The sequence below is a fragment of the Camelina sativa genome, chromosome 19 (assembly GCF_000633955.1).
Source record: "Camelina sativa cultivar DH55 chromosome 19, Cs, whole genome shotgun sequence".
NCBI classification, from domain to species: domain Eukaryota; kingdom Viridiplantae; phylum Streptophyta; class Magnoliopsida; order Brassicales; family Brassicaceae; genus Camelina; species Camelina sativa.
In genome coordinates, this window is record NC_025703.1 from 2,541,993 (window position 1) to 2,559,358 (window position 17,366).

General features: G+C 39.4%; 5 protein-coding genes and 1 pseudogene across 5 annotated transcripts; 4 read left to right on the top strand and 2 right to left on the bottom strand.

The window, feature by feature from the left end:
• On the bottom strand, positions 139 to 1,116 carry LOC104767356 (mitogen-activated protein kinase kinase 8-like). Its single transcript, XM_010491392.1, has one exon. It carries the CDS (start codon positions 1,114 to 1,116, stop codon positions 139 to 141), a length of 978 nt encoding a protein of 325 aa, XP_010489694.1.
• On the top strand, positions 1,935 to 4,829 carry LOC104767357 (the record flags this gene model as incomplete). Its single annotated transcript, XM_010491393.1, has 4 exons — positions 1,935 to 2,380; positions 2,463 to 3,113; positions 3,277 to 4,198; positions 4,285 to 4,829. Coding segments are annotated over 4 exons (2,451 nt in total), but the record flags the coding sequence as incomplete, so codon positions are not given.
• LOC104764308 (B3 domain-containing protein REM21-like) lies at positions 5,053 to 6,553 on the bottom strand. The gene is made up of 3 exons (XM_010487810.2): positions 6,418 to 6,553; positions 6,232 to 6,314; positions 5,053 to 5,772 (listed from the first exon to the last, which is right to left on the bottom strand). Exons 2-3 carry the CDS (start codon positions 6,298 to 6,300, stop codon positions 5,290 to 5,292), a joined length of 552 nt encoding a protein of 183 aa, XP_010486112.1. The 5' UTR covers positions 6,301 to 6,314; positions 6,418 to 6,553; the 3' UTR covers positions 5,053 to 5,289.
• LOC104767358 (mitogen-activated protein kinase kinase 8-like) lies at positions 11,851 to 12,801 on the top strand. Its single transcript, XM_010491394.1, has one exon. It carries the CDS (start codon positions 11,851 to 11,853, stop codon positions 12,799 to 12,801), a length of 951 nt encoding a protein of 316 aa, XP_010489696.1.
• LOC104764309 (F-box/kelch-repeat protein At3g06240-like) lies at positions 14,044 to 15,522 on the top strand. Its single transcript, XM_010487811.2, has one exon. It carries the CDS (start codon positions 14,071 to 14,073, stop codon positions 15,352 to 15,354), a length of 1,284 nt encoding a protein of 427 aa, XP_010486113.1. The 5' UTR covers positions 14,044 to 14,070; the 3' UTR covers positions 15,355 to 15,522.
• LOC104764310 lies at positions 15,738 to 17,338 on the top strand (annotated as a pseudogene).

Consider the following 17,366-nt stretch of genomic DNA (forward strand, 5'->3'; position numbering starts at 1 on the left):
TCTTCAACAGGTGACATACATAACCGCCAAGTACACACACGAAGTCTCGTATAAGAACAATACTCCCCAAAACAGCTACCACGAGAAACGTGGAAGTAGATTATCCAGCTACAGGAATCGAAACTTTATTTCTGAAAATCACTGTAAACAGCAGTCGATGTAACCATTATCCAGGTGTTGAAGAAAAGGGTGGTTGAGAAGCTGAGAAGCTGTCCACCTCTCGCTAGCTTTCTTACGTAAACAGCAGTCGATGAAACTCTTCAACTTGTCGGAGCATTCTTCGGGGGCTTTCGGTGGTTCTCCAAAGCACACGGCGCATATTATCGCGGCCTGGTCTGGTTTCTGTCCTTGAGGAAGCAGCGGGAAGTAACCCACCAAGATCTCGAGCATCGTAAGCCCAAAACTCCATATATCTCCGGCATAAACGTTTGATCTGTCTTCTTCTGTAACACCTTCAGCTTCACTGTCGAGTCTTTCGGGACTCATGTAGGCGTACGTCCCCACGAACGAGTTGCACTTGTTTAAAGACTTGGCCACGATCTTGCTTACTCCAAAGTCTGCGATTTTGACTTCTTCTTTCGAGCTACGTAGTAGATTCGCTGGCTTGATATCTCTATGAACGATCTTGAGCTCGTGCAAGTAATTTAAACCTTGTAAAATCTGACGAGCCATCAAAGCTAGTTGATCCTCTGTAACGACTTTGCCGCGTAGAGACTCTAGAGTGCCGAGATCCATGTAGTCCATAAGAATAGATACTTCTCCGGAAGGATTCTGGAAGATGTCGTGACACTTTACGATGCTAGAATAGTTGACGAGACGGAGGATCTCAATCTCGCGGAGGAGTTGCTGGCGGGAAGTTGAATCCATGTCTTCTTTGATTTTCTTCAAGGCGTAGATCTCTGAAGTTGTCTTGTTCTTAACTTTGAAGACGGTTCCGCCGTTTCCGCTACCGAGAACATTCATCCTATCCAGATCAGTAGTCGAGATGCTGTTGCTTGCACAGGAAGTAACCATTGAAGCGGCAGCGATGGGGAAACAGCTAGGGAAAGTAGATGGAGTAGTGGTGGAAGGTTGTAACTTGAGATTTAGGAATCGAGGATTTCTAACAAGAACCATCGTGTTGTTGCTCGAAGGATGGATCTTGAAGAGGTTTTGGTTTTTATTTCTGAGAGAGTTAGTTTGGTTTCTGAATAATGACCGTCTTTGTTACTAAATTGATTGATATATACACAAATCCTATTCCTACTTCCATCTCGAGATAGGATGAATTATTTCTTATTCGTATTCGTATTTCCATCTCGAGATAGGACAAATTGATATATACACAAATCCTATTATGTCTCTGAAATTTATATATATATACCAAATTGTGATTTAGTAAACATATCTATTATATAGTGTATCATGTTTTCTTAACATTTATCACATAACTTATTTATTTATTTTTTTAGAAATATTAAACCACGTGAAAAAAATATTTTTGTTATAAATATAAAGAGATTATTAGTGGCAAATATTAACTAACATAACACTGTTATCACTCTTCAAGATTTAAGAAATCAGTTCATGTGTTCCTCATCTGTCTGTCTTCATAGTTCTACATGCAATATATAGTTATGCTTGAGTGACCCATTTAAGCATCTATAGATTCTCAAGAACAAGACTAGGAGTCTACAAAATTCCATACAAAATTCCATACAATGATCATCATCTTGTGTGGTTAATGCGGAGGGAAACTATTTTATCTGTAAAATGCACCTTTGGACACTCTCAACTCGCAGGTCCAATTATCATCATCCTTAGTAGTATCTTACTTTTTTTTTTACCCTTTAAAAAAAACGATTAAGAATAATGATTTTGATTTTTAAAACTAAACATCAGTTTTTTAAAAGTATTTTCAAAATTATTACATTTTTCAACATATTTCAACAAAATTAGAAGAAGCGAGAGGCTCAAGCGACACCGTTTTGGATTATAGAAACAGCGTCGAGAAAGGAGACAGCGGCGAAACCGCAGACGCTGCGTCTGTATCGTCCGCGAACGCGTTTCACAGATCAACGTCACCCGCGCCGGAGCAAAAGCTCACTCTCTTCGCTCTCCGCCTTGCGATCCTCGAGAAAATCGCCACTAACCTCGGAACCCTAGGTTTCATCTGGGCCACGGTCGTTCTTCTCGGCGGATTCGCGATCACACTCGAAAAATCAGATTTCTGGTTCATCACCATCATTCTCCTCATCGAAGGCACTCGAATCTTCAGCAGAAGCCACGAGCTCGAGTGGCAGCACCAAGCAACGTGGACTGTATCCGGCGTCGGAATCAGTAGCTTCCGCGTGCTCCGATCAAGCTCAATCTCACTTCTCAGAAATCTAAAACGAATCAGGTTTTTTTTCTTTTGCTTAATCGAATTGGAATCGATTTCGATTTAGGGTTTATATCTGAGTAATGATTGTGTTTCTCTGCAGCGATGGGGTCTTTAAGAATGGACTGAGAGAAGCGACGACGAGAATCGGAATCGGACGACAAGAGACTTTTGATCGTCGAACCACTCTGACATGGAAGAACTCAGACGTTCCTCTTCTTCCTTATGCGAGATGGCTTTACATCTCCAGCTATGTGAGCCGGCTTCTCTATTGGCTCCAGCTCTTGTCAGCGATTTCTTGTGTGGCTCTGTCTTCTTACAAGCTCGTAAGGCACAACTACGGAGATATTCAAGACGGAGACTTGGACAAAAGGAACAGGCAAGCTGCTTTGAGCATCTTTTACTCGCTTGCGCTTGCTGAAGCTTTGTTGTTTCTTGCTGAGAAAGCTTATTGGGAGTGGGAGGTTAGTGTGTGTAACTTGCTTGAGAATGTGACTAGAGAGTGTGGGTTTGGGGTTACTGGAATGGTTTCGATCAAGAGATTCTTTTATGATGCATACTCAAAGTCTGTCAATGGGAGTATCTTTGATGGTGTGAAGATGGATATGGTGAGCTTTGCTATGGAGCTTGTGGGATCTAACTGTTCTGATGAACAGCTCATTGGAGCGAGGATTCTTAGGCAGTTTGTGGTTAATGAGCGGTTCGCAGAGGATACACTTGAGAAGATTGGAATCAACTTACCCGTCATTGAAAGGTCTGTTCTTTACAAAGTTAGGTTGTCAAATTATATTGCGATTGCAGGTAGTTTGGGAACTGAAGAAACAAAGCTGATCTCTTTCTTTCAATAAACGTTTAGGGTGAAACATCTAATCATATTAATACATTTTCATCTAAGTTTTTGCACTTTTATACTCCAGGTTGGTGGAGATGCTGAACTGGAAAGATATGCAAGAAGAAGAGATTAGGCGATCATCAGCAGAGATACTATCAAAACTCGCTGGCAAAAAACAGAACTCTCTCAGAGTTGCCGGAATCTCTGGTTCGATGGAATCGATTTCATCACTGTTACAGAACACCAGATCTTTAGGTGAAGCTCCTGATGAGATTGGAGAGAAGGACATATTCCACGACCATCATCTACAGTACGATTTCTGGAGGTTCAACAATTTGGGACTATTGATTCTAAAGAAATTATCCAGAGATCATGACAACTGTGGAAAAATAGGTAACACAAGAGGGCTTCTCCCAAAGATCATTGACTTCACGCACACAGACGCAACACTTTTGAAAGAAGAGAATGCAGATATGGTTCTGTCACGAGTCCAGACAGTGAAACGGTCCCTGCAGCTAGTGAAAATGTTAGTAAGCACAAGTGGCAACACCGGGAAATGTCTAAGGAGAGAGATCTCAGAAATCGTCTTCACAGTCAGCAACTTGAGAGACGTACTGCACCATGGAGTGAGATACCCAAAACTACAGAAGTTAGGGATTGAGACCCTGAGCTTCCTCGCGCTTGAGACTGATGCGCGGGAAAGGATTGGTGTTACTGGAGGTGTCTTGAAAGAGTTGTTTAATATCTTCTTGCAAAGAAAAACACATGTGGATGAGAATGAGAGCCGAGTCAGAATCGCTGCAGGTGAAGCTATAGGGATGCTTGCTTTGGAGAGCAGAAGCAACTGCGTCCACATTCTAAAGCTCGGAGTCTTGGGCAGACTCGTGGAGGCACTTGAAGTTCCTTTGGTCCGTGTCAATGCAGCTAGAGTCTTGAGAAACTTGTGTATATATACTGGACATGAATGCTTTCCTGACCTGAGATTCATTAAAACAGCAGCGCCTACGGTGAGTATGCATGTCTGTTGGTACAAAAACTGTTCCAACCCCCTTCCAAAATATATAAAATTTGTTATGTTTACGTTTACTTGCAGGTGTTGAAGTCAATAACATCAGGAGACAAGAAATTACTGGAAGTGATGCTAGGATTAGCAGCACAAGTGTTTAAATTAATGAGTTCAGAAGAAGCAAGCACTGTTCTGACGGATTCGGGGATCAAAAAGCAAGAACTTGCGAATTCACTGGTTTCGATATTGAAAAAGCATGACAAGCCAGCGATCAAGGTTCCAAGAATCAGGAGGTTTGTGATCGAGCTTGCGCTATGGATGATGGAAGATGATGTAGAGAATGTTGTGATGTTCAGAGATTTGGGTATGGAGAGAGAGCTCGAGAAAGTTCTGGAAACTACGGCTGAGCTCGAGAACTTCGATGTTTTCTCTGGTGCAGTTGGAGTGAGTCGCCAGAGCAGAACGGTTCACTGGCTAGCTGAATTGGCTTTAAAAATGCTCGAGGATGAACAATCATAAGTATCATCTTCCAAGCTCTCTGTATTAGAAGGTTTGAACTATTATATATGTTTTGTAAGAACAAGAAAAAAATGTGCTAATTATGAAATATACTTATAATTATTTTGACAACCTTCGGCTAGCTTTTGTGTATTATTAATCAAATTTCATCAAAGCAGCTAGCTTTTGTGTCTTATAAATTCCAGGGAAACTAACTGGGAATATCTGAAGGGCTCGATCAAGCTCTTGATCTGCTTCAATATCTTCAAGAACTCTGAGTGATTCAAATGACACCGAAGTTTTGATGTAACTCTTGTAAAGAAGATGGAGATGAACTCTTGTCTTTTCTGATTTTAAAGCTAGATCATATTTGAAAAGAGAAGCAAGATTCCCTGAGTAAGCAAGTTTAAGAGGTGCTACTCATTGAGAGAGAGTACAAAGAGTGAGAATAACAAGACTCAAACAGAGTTTAATTAAATCCTAACAAAGATGAAACATAGTAGAGTTTTCAACCTAACGAAGCTGAAACATAGTAGACTTTGATCCTAACAAAGCTGAAACAGAGTAAAGTTTGATCCTAACAAGTAAATGTTTTTAATGTTTCTTATAACCTCTCTTCCTGCTTGTGGTGGCGGGCGAATTGAACACCTCAGCAGATTCCACAGAGATCGTTGTTGTGTCTGGACTATCAGGAGAATAGTCAGTGTCACTCTTTGCATCAGCATCAATGGTCTCTTCTTCCTCGTCTTGTATGACGCTTTCAAGAGAAATCTCATTGTTTTCATCCTCTGTCCCATCAGAGATTTCTTCAACTTCAACGGCTGCACGAATCTCCTTGCAGCCTCCGTGACCGAATATGCTCACTTCATAGAGTCGGTAACCATCAAAGACAAAAATCAAGAACTCTCCATCTTTGAGGTCATTATCGTCCACAAAATTGGCCCAGCCTCGTTCAAAATACACTTGCTCTTGCCTGCTCTTCATTACTACTTTCCAAATCTTTCCACCAGTGCCCATGAGAATGGCAGTCTTGGGCAATGGACGCGGCAAGTGTTCGTAGTACGAAACTGGTATCAGCTGCTCAACACACAAAAATTGACTCATCAGCAGCAAAACAACAAAAAAAAACCAGAGACTCTGTCTGCAGAAGAGGCTTTCAACACCCAAAAAGAAACAGTAAGGTTAAAGTTCTCAACTGACAAACTATGCACAAATATGCTTTACAAACTCAGTTCAAAAACCTACAAGATGCGGTTAAACTAGTGTTTTGTACAAGCAAGCAAGCCTCTTCTTCAAAAAATTTTGAACATAGAAGAAAAATCTGATCAAAGTAAGCCTCTATATATCTACTTGCTGACTCATTCTCAACCATATTCAAACATGTCTGATGTAAGCAGAACAATCTTAAGCTTAAGTAGTAACGAAAGTTACAATGTTGGTTCAGATCTCACTCACATCACCATTGAACATATCCAAAAAAAAAAAAAACAGGTTTGTCCATGAAAACCCAGTCAAGTCAGAGAAAAAAAAACTCACCAAGGAGTCAGAGCTGTACTGGGAAAGATAGACACTGAAGAAACGAGGAAGAACATCACCGGAAGCCATGGAGGTCGTAGGAACTGTGAGAGAGAGACAGAGAGAAAGAGAGCAGAGGAGTTAGTGAAAAATATGAAAAGCTGGTAGATTTAAGAGAGTTTGGGAACCATCAGAAGAGATTCTTACCAAGAAGCGAGTCTTTCTAGTCTTCTCTTTGATTGTGATACGAACAAGAGGAATAGAGAGAGAGAGAGAGATATCAAAGTGAGAGAGAGAGAGAGAGAGAGAAATGGTAGCAGAATACAGTTAATGTGTGTTTCTCTGTCCTTTCTCTTGGTATAGCCAATGAGAAAGTAGCATTGCTCTTACCACTTTCTTCTATTTGTTCTTATTTTTTCTTACAATGCAAAAGAGATTAATTTGGTATTCTTGGGAGTTATTAATGTTGCATGTCAAAACAACACAGTCTAGCCAAGCACATATTCGAGATCAATCATAAACGTATAAGTTCAGATTATGGTTAATGAGGAGCTTCTTTAACTGTTAAGCATTACTAATGTTAATTTCACTATTAGTGAAAAGAAAAATAAAATAAAGCGAGTGTGACAGAGACTTGAGAGAGAGATGGTGTTGGTTTGTTTTGCTTTTTACTTTATTACCATTTGATTTCCAAAACAACCCCACATTTTGTACTATACTACAGTCAATGATAGCAGAGCAGTAAATAAAAAGATGAGTCAACACCAAAATCTGAGTCTTTGATGAGTAAAAGTTTTATCTAGTTCTGCACTCAAAACCTCTGTTCTGTTTTGTCGTTTTGTTGATATTTTCATTGGAAAATTATATGTTTAGTCCGAAGAAACAAACCAATGATAATGAATCAACTTAGTAAGTTAACCAATAATTGAGTTTGTTTTTCATTATGATTAGTGAGGATGTCGTTAGCTTAGGCTCCATTAACATTTTTCGTATTAATGATTTTGTTTATCTAAACACTTGCAGGCAAAATAAGTAATGAAGAACCTCATAACAGAAATTAACTAGGGACAAATTACATATTTGTTCTATCTATATTCAATTGTCACCCAAATTAAGATCCTCATAATAGAACTTACACTATAGTGAAATTAACTATGTTCTATTAGAGAACTTACACTATCTGTTCTTATACTTACAGAACTTACACAAATTTTTTTTTGACAATCAAACTCCATATATTAAGTTATCAGAGATGACTCTTTTCGAAAGAGAGCCAATTAGGTACCGACGAGCTTACATGGGAGAAATAGAAACCTTGTGCTCTTGCACATTTCGCAAGTTTATCGGCACGGATATTATCCTCTCGAGGGATATACCTAATACTAAAATTAGCAAATCTATCTCTGAAATGAGTAAAATCCTTCAATTCTGATGAAAAGGTCGGCCAATCCTCGATATTTGACGTCATCCTTAGGAGATCTGAACAATCCGTAGCAAAAAGAGCTTTATCCAAGTCTAGCGATAATAAGCACTCCATAGCCCAAATAAGGGTATCTAACTCTGCATGTATAGGGGATAAGCTTCTACGCGATCCTCTTAGCCCAATGTGCAGGATTCTATCACCGATAGACGCAATCCAACCATGCCCACTCCTATCAACCTTTGTATGCCAAGATCCGTCTATAAAGCATACAAGAGATTCTTGTGGAATTGGGGTCGAAGGGAAGGCCGCTTATACTACCACTGGTGCTAAATCTCTATGATTTGCTCTTCTCCAAACTTCTTCTTCTTGGATAGCTTTCTCCAATGTATCTTGCGGAGACTCAAAGATATTTTCAATCACTTTCTTGTTTATAGCCTTCCAAATGTACCACATTACCCAAGGAAATGTCTGCAGATTTTGATTAAGTGCACCATAGTCTCTAGCGCTCCCATATAGAAAATCGAGGTTGCTATATAGGGAAGATGAGGAAAATACCATAGGATGGGTAGGGATTGTCGATAAAGCCCACACTTGACGTGCTGGAGGGCATTCAAATAGCATATGATTTATAGTTTCCTCCTCCGCTCCACACCTTGGGCAACCCTTATCTCTACCAATATGGCGATAATGCAAGCGTTGGCATGTTGCCACGCACCTGGTCACACATTGCCACACGAAATGCTTCAGCTTTCGTGATGTTTTTAACTTCCATGCTTGCGCCTTGAGTGTCGTAACACTAGGTCCCTGAGGAGGGAGGTAGCAACCAGGGCGAGAGATAGCTCTCACGACTTCATATCCGGACTTAACGGTATAATTCCCAGACTTTGTCAGGGTCCAAGAATACCCGTCCCTTGAGGCAATTAAGCTCGGTTTAATCCCTAAAATAAGGGTAATTTCTTTCGGGGGGAAGAGTTCCCGAAGACGCTCCATTTTCCACTTTTTTGTGTTGAAATCAATTAAGGTTCTAACACATAACAAAGGATTTCTCTCATTAGTTAATCCTTGAGGCGGTCGCGCTGGCGTATCCGGAATCCATGGTTCAGTCCAGATGCACGTGTTGAACCCCGAGCTTATGGTCTTACGGATTCCATACGAGAGAACATGTTTTGCCGCCAAGATGCTCCTCCAGCCATATGAAGGTCGATTTGATACTTGTATCTCTAATGGACTATAATATCGAAAGTATCTCCCTTTGAGAACTCGACTAAGGAGAGAATCTGGATATCTGAGCAATCTCCATAGCTGCTTTGCCAACAAGGCAAGATTAAATTCTTCTAGTGTTCGGAAGCCTAGCCCGCCTTCTGATAGTTGAGTGCACATTTGCTCCCATGAAATCCAGTGTAATCCTTTACTATCTGCTTTATTGCTCCACCAGAAATCGGCAACAACGCTACTTAATTTTGAGCATATAGCTTTTGGTAAGAGAAAACACGACATTACATATGTCGGAATTGCTTGCGCCACTGATTTTATCAGGACTTCCTTGCCTCCTTTGGATAGAGATTTTGAGGTCCATAAGTTTACCCTCTTATGGAGTTTATCCCTCACAAATGCGAAGACTTGTGGCTTTGACCCATGAATCTTCTCGGGGAGACCCAAGTATGTACCCATTCCTCCTTCTTGTGATATCCCAACAATAGATTTGATCTCTTGTCGTATATTGGTCGGGACCTCGGTTCCAAACATGATTGAGGATTTAGAAAAGTTAATTTCTTGTCCAGATGTCTCGCCATAAAAGCGGATTATATCGATAATTTCCTTGCATTGATGAGGATCAGCTCTACAGAAGAATAAACTGTCATCTGTAAAAAGTAAGTGGGAAACCCGTGGGCTTGCGTTTGAAATACGTAATCCCTGGAGCTTTCCCTCTTTTTCGGCATTCTTAATCTGAGCGATTAGCCCCTCTATACAAAGGATGAATAGATATGGGTAAATTGGATCTCCTTGGCGAATCCCCCGTGTTGGCCTAATCCGTCCCTTGGGATTCCCATTGATCAAAATACGGTAGGAGACGGAAGTAATGCATTGCATTATCCAACCCACCCTTTTGTGATCAAACCCCATTTTTTCCATCAAAACTCTTAGGAAATTTCATTCCACTCTATCATAAGCTTTACTCATGTCCGTCTTAATTGCCATAAATTTCTTTCTGTTGGCCTGGTTGGAACGGAGGGCATGAAAATTTTCTTGAGCTATGAGGATATTATCTGTGATTAATCGTCCTGCTACAAAGGCAGATTGGGTCTCGGATATAATTTCCGGCAAGAACCTCTTGAGTCGTAAACTCAAAAAATTTTGAGATCACCTTATAGCTCACGTTACAGAGGCTAATAGGGCAAAATTTTGACATTTCACGAGGTCGTTCTCCTCTCGGGATTAAACAAATATTTGTTTCATTTAGCTTGTCATCAAAAATTCCGGAGCTAAAGAAGTTCTTCACCATCTTAGTGAGATCGCCTTTTATGGTTTCCCAAAATTTTTGGAAGAACAAGGCAGTCATCCCATCCGGTCCTGGAGCCTTTCCCGGATTCAGGGAGAACAAAGCTCGTTTGACCTCCTCTTCTGAGATTTCTTTCATGAGATGCTCGTTCATGGCAGGTGTGACTAGTGTAGGTACATCCTTAATTGCCAATGTAGGGTCGCTCGCATTCGAGGATGAAAAAAGATTGTCAAAATACTCAACCGCTACTTTTTCAATTCCTTCTTCTGTATCAACCCAGACTCCAAGTTGATTAAGGATGCCAGTGATCTTGTTCCTTGTCCTCCTTTGTTTTGTGGAAGCATGGAAGAATTTTGTATTTTTGTCTCCTTCTACAAGCCAAAGTTCTCTGCTTTTTTGGTGTCAATATGCTTCATCTTCCCTATAAGCTTCGCAGAGCCGCCATTTTAGGTTGAGGAGAGTTTACGACGATGCTTGATCATCTCCATAGGTCTCATCAATCTTTTCTTGAAGTTCCTTAATCAGCTTTTCTGAGTTTGTTTGATTATTTTTCTTCCAAATGGAAATTGTCCCGAATGAAAAAGGGTCAATAATAAATATGTTCCAAATTCTTGGAACTCAGCTGCCACCCACCATCTTGTAAACTTAGATTAAACCAAATACTAATTAAATGGTTATCAACGATGAACAATTCGAGAGAAGTGAAGGAGTTTTTGATGTTTTATTCACAAGAACCATTACAAAGATGTATATGGCTAGAAGAGCTATATCTAGTTTCCTAAAGTATTTCAATGAGAATCAAACTTCACATAATAGTACTGTAACATTACAATGAGAGCAGAACTAAGAGCGGATTGTTTTCGACGTCTTAAGTTTCAAAACATTTATTTGTATAATAAAAAAAAAGAAATATGTTGAAAAATGTAATAATTTTGAAAATACTTTTAAAAAACTGATGTTTAGTTTTAAAAATCAAAATCATTATTCTTAATCGTTTTTTTTAAAGGGTAAAAAAAAAAGTAAGATACTACTAAGGATGATGATAATTGGACCTGCGAGTTGAGAGTGTCCAAAGGTGCATTTTACAGATAAAATAGTTTCCCTCCGCATTAACCACACAAGATGATGATCATTGTATGGAATTTTGTATGGAATTTTGTAGACTCCTAGTCTTGTTCTTGAGAATCTATAGATGCTTAAATGGGTCACTCAAGCATAACTATATATTGCATGTAGAACTATGAAGACAGACAGATGAGGAACACATGAACTGATTTCTTAAATCTTGAAGAGTGATAACAGTGTTATGTTAGTTAATATTTGCCACTAATAATCTCTTTATATTTATAACAAAAATATTTTTTTCACGTGGTTTAATATTTCTAAAAAAATAAATAAATAAGTTATGTGATAAATGTTAAGAAAACATGATACACTATATAATAGATATGTTTACTAAATCACAATTTGGTATATATATATAAATTTCAGAGACATAATAGGATTTGTGTATATATCAATTTGTCCTATCTCGAGATGGAAATACGAATACGAATAAGAAATAATTCATCCTATCTCGAGATGGAAGTAGGAATAGGATTTGTGTATATATCAATCAATTTAGTAACAAAGACGGTCATTATTCAGAAACCAAACTAACTCTCTCAGAAATAAAAACCAAAACCTCTTCAAGATCCATCCTTCGAGCAACAACACGATGGTTCTTGTTAGAAATCCTCGATTCCTAAATCTCAAGTTACAACCTTCCACCACTACTCCATCTACTTTCCCTAGCTGTTTCCCCATCGCTGCCGCTTCAATGGTTACTTCCTGTGCAAGCAACAGCATCTCGACTACTGATCTGGATAGGATGAATGTTCTCGGTAGCGGAAACGGCGGAACCGTCTTCAAAGTTAAGAACAAGACAACTTCAGAGATCTACGCCTTGAAGAAAATCAAAGAAGACATGGATTCAACTTCCCGCCAGCAACTCCTCCGCGAGATTGAGATCCTCCGTCTCGTCAACTATTCTAGCATCGTAAAGTGTCACGACATCTTCCAGAATCCTTCCGGAGAAGTATCTATTCTTATGGACTACATGGATCTCGGCACTCTAGAGTCTCTACGCGGCAAAGTCGTTACAGAGGATCAACTAGCTTTGATGGCTCGTCAGATTTTACAAGGTTTAAATTACTTGCACGAGCTCAAGATCGTTCATAGAGATATCAAGCCAGCGAATCTACTACGTAGCTCGAAAGAAGAAGTCAAAATCGCAGACTTTGGAGTAAGCAAGATCGTGGCCAAGTCTTTAAACAAGTGCAACTCGTTCGTGGGGACGTACGCCTACATGAGTCCCGAAAGACTCGACAGTGAAGCTGAAGGTGTTACAGAAGAAGACAGATCAAACGTTTATGCCGGAGATATATGGAGTTTTGGGCTTACGATGCTCGAGATCTTGGTGGGTTACTTCCCGCTGCTTCCTCAAGGACAGAAACCAGACCAGGCCGCGATAATATGCGCCGTGTGCTTTGGAGAACCACCGAAAGCCCCCGAAGAATGCTCCGACAAGTTGAAGAGTTTCATCGACTGCTGTTTACGTAAGAAAGCTAGCGAGAGGTGGACAGCTTCTCAGCTTCTCAACCACCCTTTTCTTCAACACCAAGATTAGGGTTAGGGCCAGTGGCGGATCTACGTTACATTTTACTTTATAATTAGCAGTGTGTGTGTAAAGGAGTGAGCAAGTTTGTGTAAAGTTCTTGTGAAACGATGTAAACGATTAATGAAATTTTAACGGGTTTTTAAAAAATGGGCTTCAACTTTAAGGGGTTTTAACTGGACAATTAGTTAAACGGGCTGGGTCTTAACGGGCCTGAGCCGCCGGTTTTAACATCACTACATTTGACCATTAGAATCCTTAGCCCAGCTGGTAAATTGTTTCCACGTAAAGAATTTGGTCAGGAGTTCGATGACCTGTTTGGTCAGTTAGCATTTATCATCATCGCATTTTTATTCTTATTCAATTTCTTTTAAAAATAAAACTATATGCTTTTAGTTCTATTTTCACTTTTAAAAATTTAATTCTTATTTATTTTATTGCAAAGTATAAATATATTTTAATTTTAAAATGTTAGTAATAAAACTAGTAAATTAGTAACATTAAACAGTATTATCTCTTTTTATAGTTAAATTATCATTTTAGAGTTTAAATTTGTGTGATATGATAAGATAATTAATACTAAATATATTACAATATTTATATTTTACAATGAATTTTACGTTTGTATATAATGAATTATAAGTTTGTATATAAATATATTAAGTTTCTAATTAATAAATTAATATATGTAATGAAGCATTATCATGAACCAACATAAACAATACTTTCAAAATATATGTCTTATTTTTTTCGATTTCAAACCTTACAATATATTTTAACATGAACAAAAATATATATATTTATCAAAAATATTATTAATTATATATTATATGTGCCTGAAACTAAATATAAAATTAGATGGATAGTGATCCAAAGAGATCAAAAATACACTAACTTAGTATGTAAAAGAGAGTAAACGAGCAAGCATGAGAGTGTCCAAATAGTGCACTCCTCCTCATCAACACTAACACATGATGATGATTAACGATCACTTAGGAAAAGTTAGGATCAAAAATTGGAAAGTGGAGGTTAAAACTTAAAACTGTTCTAAACAAAAAAAAATTGGATTGGATTTTTTAAGTCAAATTAAATCAGAAAAAAATTGATTCAGTGTATCTTAATTTTAAGAGAACAAATAGAGTTAGCTCAATAAATCGGTTTGCCTATTTAACCGGGAAATTGGAAGTTAAAAATTAAAACCGAAATTAGACCCGGATCCAGTGTTTACCGGGTTAAATTAAGATTTGCGGGTCATAAGCAGAGAGCAACCAGACGCAAACGATGAAAGCGATCCAGTTGCTGTGGGAAGCGATAATGGAGGCGACGAAGAGAGGCAGACGGAGAGAAGATGAAGACGGCGGTGAACAAGAGACCAGCCGAAAAGCTTCACCAGAATTGCTCGTTCTTCCTCCAGAGATCATCACAGAAATTCTTCTTCGATTATCGGCCAAATCGGTCGGGCGATTCAGGTGCGTGTCAAAGCTATTTTGCTCTTTATCGTCGAATCCTAGGTTCGCGAAGAGTCATCTCGATCTAATCCTCCGAAACGAAGCCGTACAATCTCTCCACCGCAAGCTCATCGTGTCTTCACATAATCTCTACTCGTTAGATTTCGATTCGATTGGATGTGAAGGAACTAGGGATTTAGCTGCTACGGAACTCAATTATCCGCTTAAGGACGATGCGAGCCTTTTCTCTGAGATGATTAGGAGTTACGTTAGGGATCATATGGAAGATGATCGTCGTGTGATGCTTACGCTGAATGTGAAACCTTATAGAAGAAACTGGGTTGAGATCGTTGGATCGTCTACTGGTTTAGTGTGTATCTCTCCTGGTGAAGGTGTTGTTTTCTTGTATAATCCAACCACCGGAGAATCCAAGAGATTACCTGAAACTATACGACATGGAGTAGACAATTTCCAAAGTTATGGATTTGGTTTCGATGATCTCACTGAAGATTACAAAGTGGTGAAGCTTGTTGCTAGTAGTGACGATGTTCTCGATGCTAGTGTGTATTCTTTGAAAGCAGACTCATGGAGAAGGATCTGCAGTTTGAATTATGAGCACAACGATGGTTTCTACACGTCAGGTGTGCATTTCAACGGCGCGATTCACTGGGTGTTCACAGAGAGTAGCCATAACCAAAGAGTGATCGTAGCATTTGATCTTCGAACAGAGGTTTTTCGAGACATGCCATTGCCTGATGAAGCTGAGGATTGTCAACATAGGTTTAGAAACTTCGTGGTCGGTAGTCTCAACGGATGTCTGTGTGTTGTCAATAGTTGCTACGAGGAGCACGATGACATATGGGTGATGTATGACTACGGTGAAGCTAAATCATGGAGCCGAATCCGGATCAGCTGGTTGTATAGGTCGATGAAACCGCTGTGTTCGACTAAGAACGATGAAGAGGTTCTTCTGGAGCTTGATGCAGGCATGGTGTTGTACAACTTTGAGACCGGTGCATCGAGTGTTCTGGGAATTCGCGGTGTTAAGCTCAGCGACGGGTTCGAGGCCAATACATACCTAGAGAGCCTCATATCACCAAACTCTTATATGGGATAGAAGTCTCTGCTCTCTGCTCTCTGCTCTCTAGAAGATAGATATAAATAACCAGTAACATTCAGATGTGCATTGTTTTAGTTCAGAAACACAAATATAGTATTCATATTGTAATATGTATCATGAAGAGATTAAAATTAATAAGATTGCGTAATGGCAAATTGTAGTGTACATAGTTGTATGATTTGTATCTAAATCAGTACTTGTTGTTTATTAAGAAGAAGAAAAAATGTAAAATCTCCGGTCTGACTGTTAAACCGGGAAATTGGGACTAAAATCGTTTTTGAGAAAACCGAATATGACCAATCGTTTTTGAGAAAAATAAAATCGTCGAGATTTAGGTTTTCAGGTCACACATATTATATAAGGATCAATCATATCAATGATTCTCTCAATCAAACATTCTCATTACTCCTCTCAATCTTGTATATATGTTAAGTAGATTATGTAATCAATCTCCCTAGAAGAATCCTTAGGTGTATATATACTTGTAACTCTCTGTTCGAATAAAATTATCCTTCACATAAACATTCATAACACACACACAAGTAAAAAGAGTAACACCAGACGAGCAACGTTTCATGAAAGCGACAATGGAGGCGGCGAAAAGAGTAGATGACGACGGCGGGGAAGAAGAGACTAAGGAGGAGAAAGCTTCACGTGAATCTCTCGATCTTCCTCTTGGTATAATCACGGAAATTCTTCTTCGAATACCGGTGAAATCGATCGGGCGATTCAGGTGCGTGTCGAAGCAGTTTTGCTCTTTATCGTCGGATCCGGGGTTCGTGAAGAGTCACCTGGAACGAACGAACCACCGGAAAAGAATCTATTCTCGTTGGATGTTGATTCGATCGGTGAAGGAGGAGGAACTAGGGAATTAGTAGCGGCTATGGAACTCAATTATCCGCTAAAAGACGACGACCCGAGCTTGATGAAGAAGGTGCCAAGACATGAGAATGAAAGAAACTGGGTCACCATCATTGGATCATCCAACGGTTTAGTGTGTATCGGTATCGGTATTGAATCTAATCTTAGAAAATATAGTGTTTTCTTGTTTAACCCAACCACCGGAGATTCCAAGGGATTACCTGACGCTGCTCCAGAAGGAGTTTATTATAGGTTCCAAACGTTTGGATTTGGCTTCATGATTACAAAGTGGTGAGGCTTGGTGTTACTAGTCAGTCTAATCCACATGTTCTCGACGCTAGTGTCTACTCATGGAGACGGATCTGCTCTTTGCACTATAAACTCAGTAAAGCCTTCTGCACTCGCGCTGTGCATTTAAACGGTGCCATTCACTGGGTGCTCACTCTTGTACAGAAGGAGAATAACCGGAAGCAGAAATTAGTCGTAGCGTTTGATCTTAATACCGAGAAGTTTCGAGAGATGCCACTGCCTGTTTCTGCTTGTTCCCATAAGAATAAACACATAAATTTTGTGGTTTCAAGTCTTAACGGACGTCTCTGTGTGGTCAATAGTTGCTACGATCATGTGGGTGATGAATGAGTACGGTGATGCTAAATCATGGACCAGAATCCGGATCAGCTTTTTGTTCTGGTGTATGAAACCGCAATGTTCAACTAAGAACGATCAAGAGTTTCTCCTGGACGTTGATGGAGACATGGTCTTGTACAACCTCAAGACTGATGCATCGAGGAGAATCACAATTCGCGGGTTCAAGTAAGGTTTTGGATTCGAGGCCGATACATACGTAGAGAGACTCGTATCACCTAGCTCTTATGGCAAAGAGAGCCGAGGAAGTCTGCTTTCTCTAAAAGATACAGCCAACAAAACATTCCCATCAGTGCGTTGTTGTTAATGTTATTTGATTTAAGTCTTTGTCTTTCAATAATGGCTCCACATTTGTAGAGTAGTTGCTTAGTTGTTGCTAAGTACACGTTCTAGTTTGTTTCGTTGTTGTAGAAAATCCTCCGTATGATAAGGAGGTGTGGTTGTTTTGCTTTGGCTATTTAAGAGCCTTATTCAATAAGATCAAGGGTACGCTTTAGTTTACA

Coding starts and splice junctions, on each gene's coding strand:
- LOC104767356 (XM_010491392.1), bottom strand. CDS start 1,116: ATGGTTCTTGTTAGAAATCCTCGATTCCTAAATCTCAAGTTACAACCT.
- LOC104764309 (XM_010487811.2), top strand. CDS start 14,071: ATGAAAGCGATCCAGTTGCTGTGGGAAGCGATAATGGAGGCGACGAAG.
- LOC104767358 (XM_010491394.1), top strand. CDS start 11,851: ATGGTTCTTGTTAGAAATCCTCGATTCCTAAATCTCAAGTTACAACCT.
- LOC104764308 (XM_010487810.2), bottom strand. CDS start 6,300: ATGGCTTCCGGTGATGTTCTTCCTCGTTTCTTCAGTGTCTATCTTTCC. Junction 5,773..6,231: donor AGTACAGCTCTGACTCCTTG/GTGAGTTTTTTT, acceptor TGTGTTGAGCAG/CTGATACCAGTTTCGTACTA.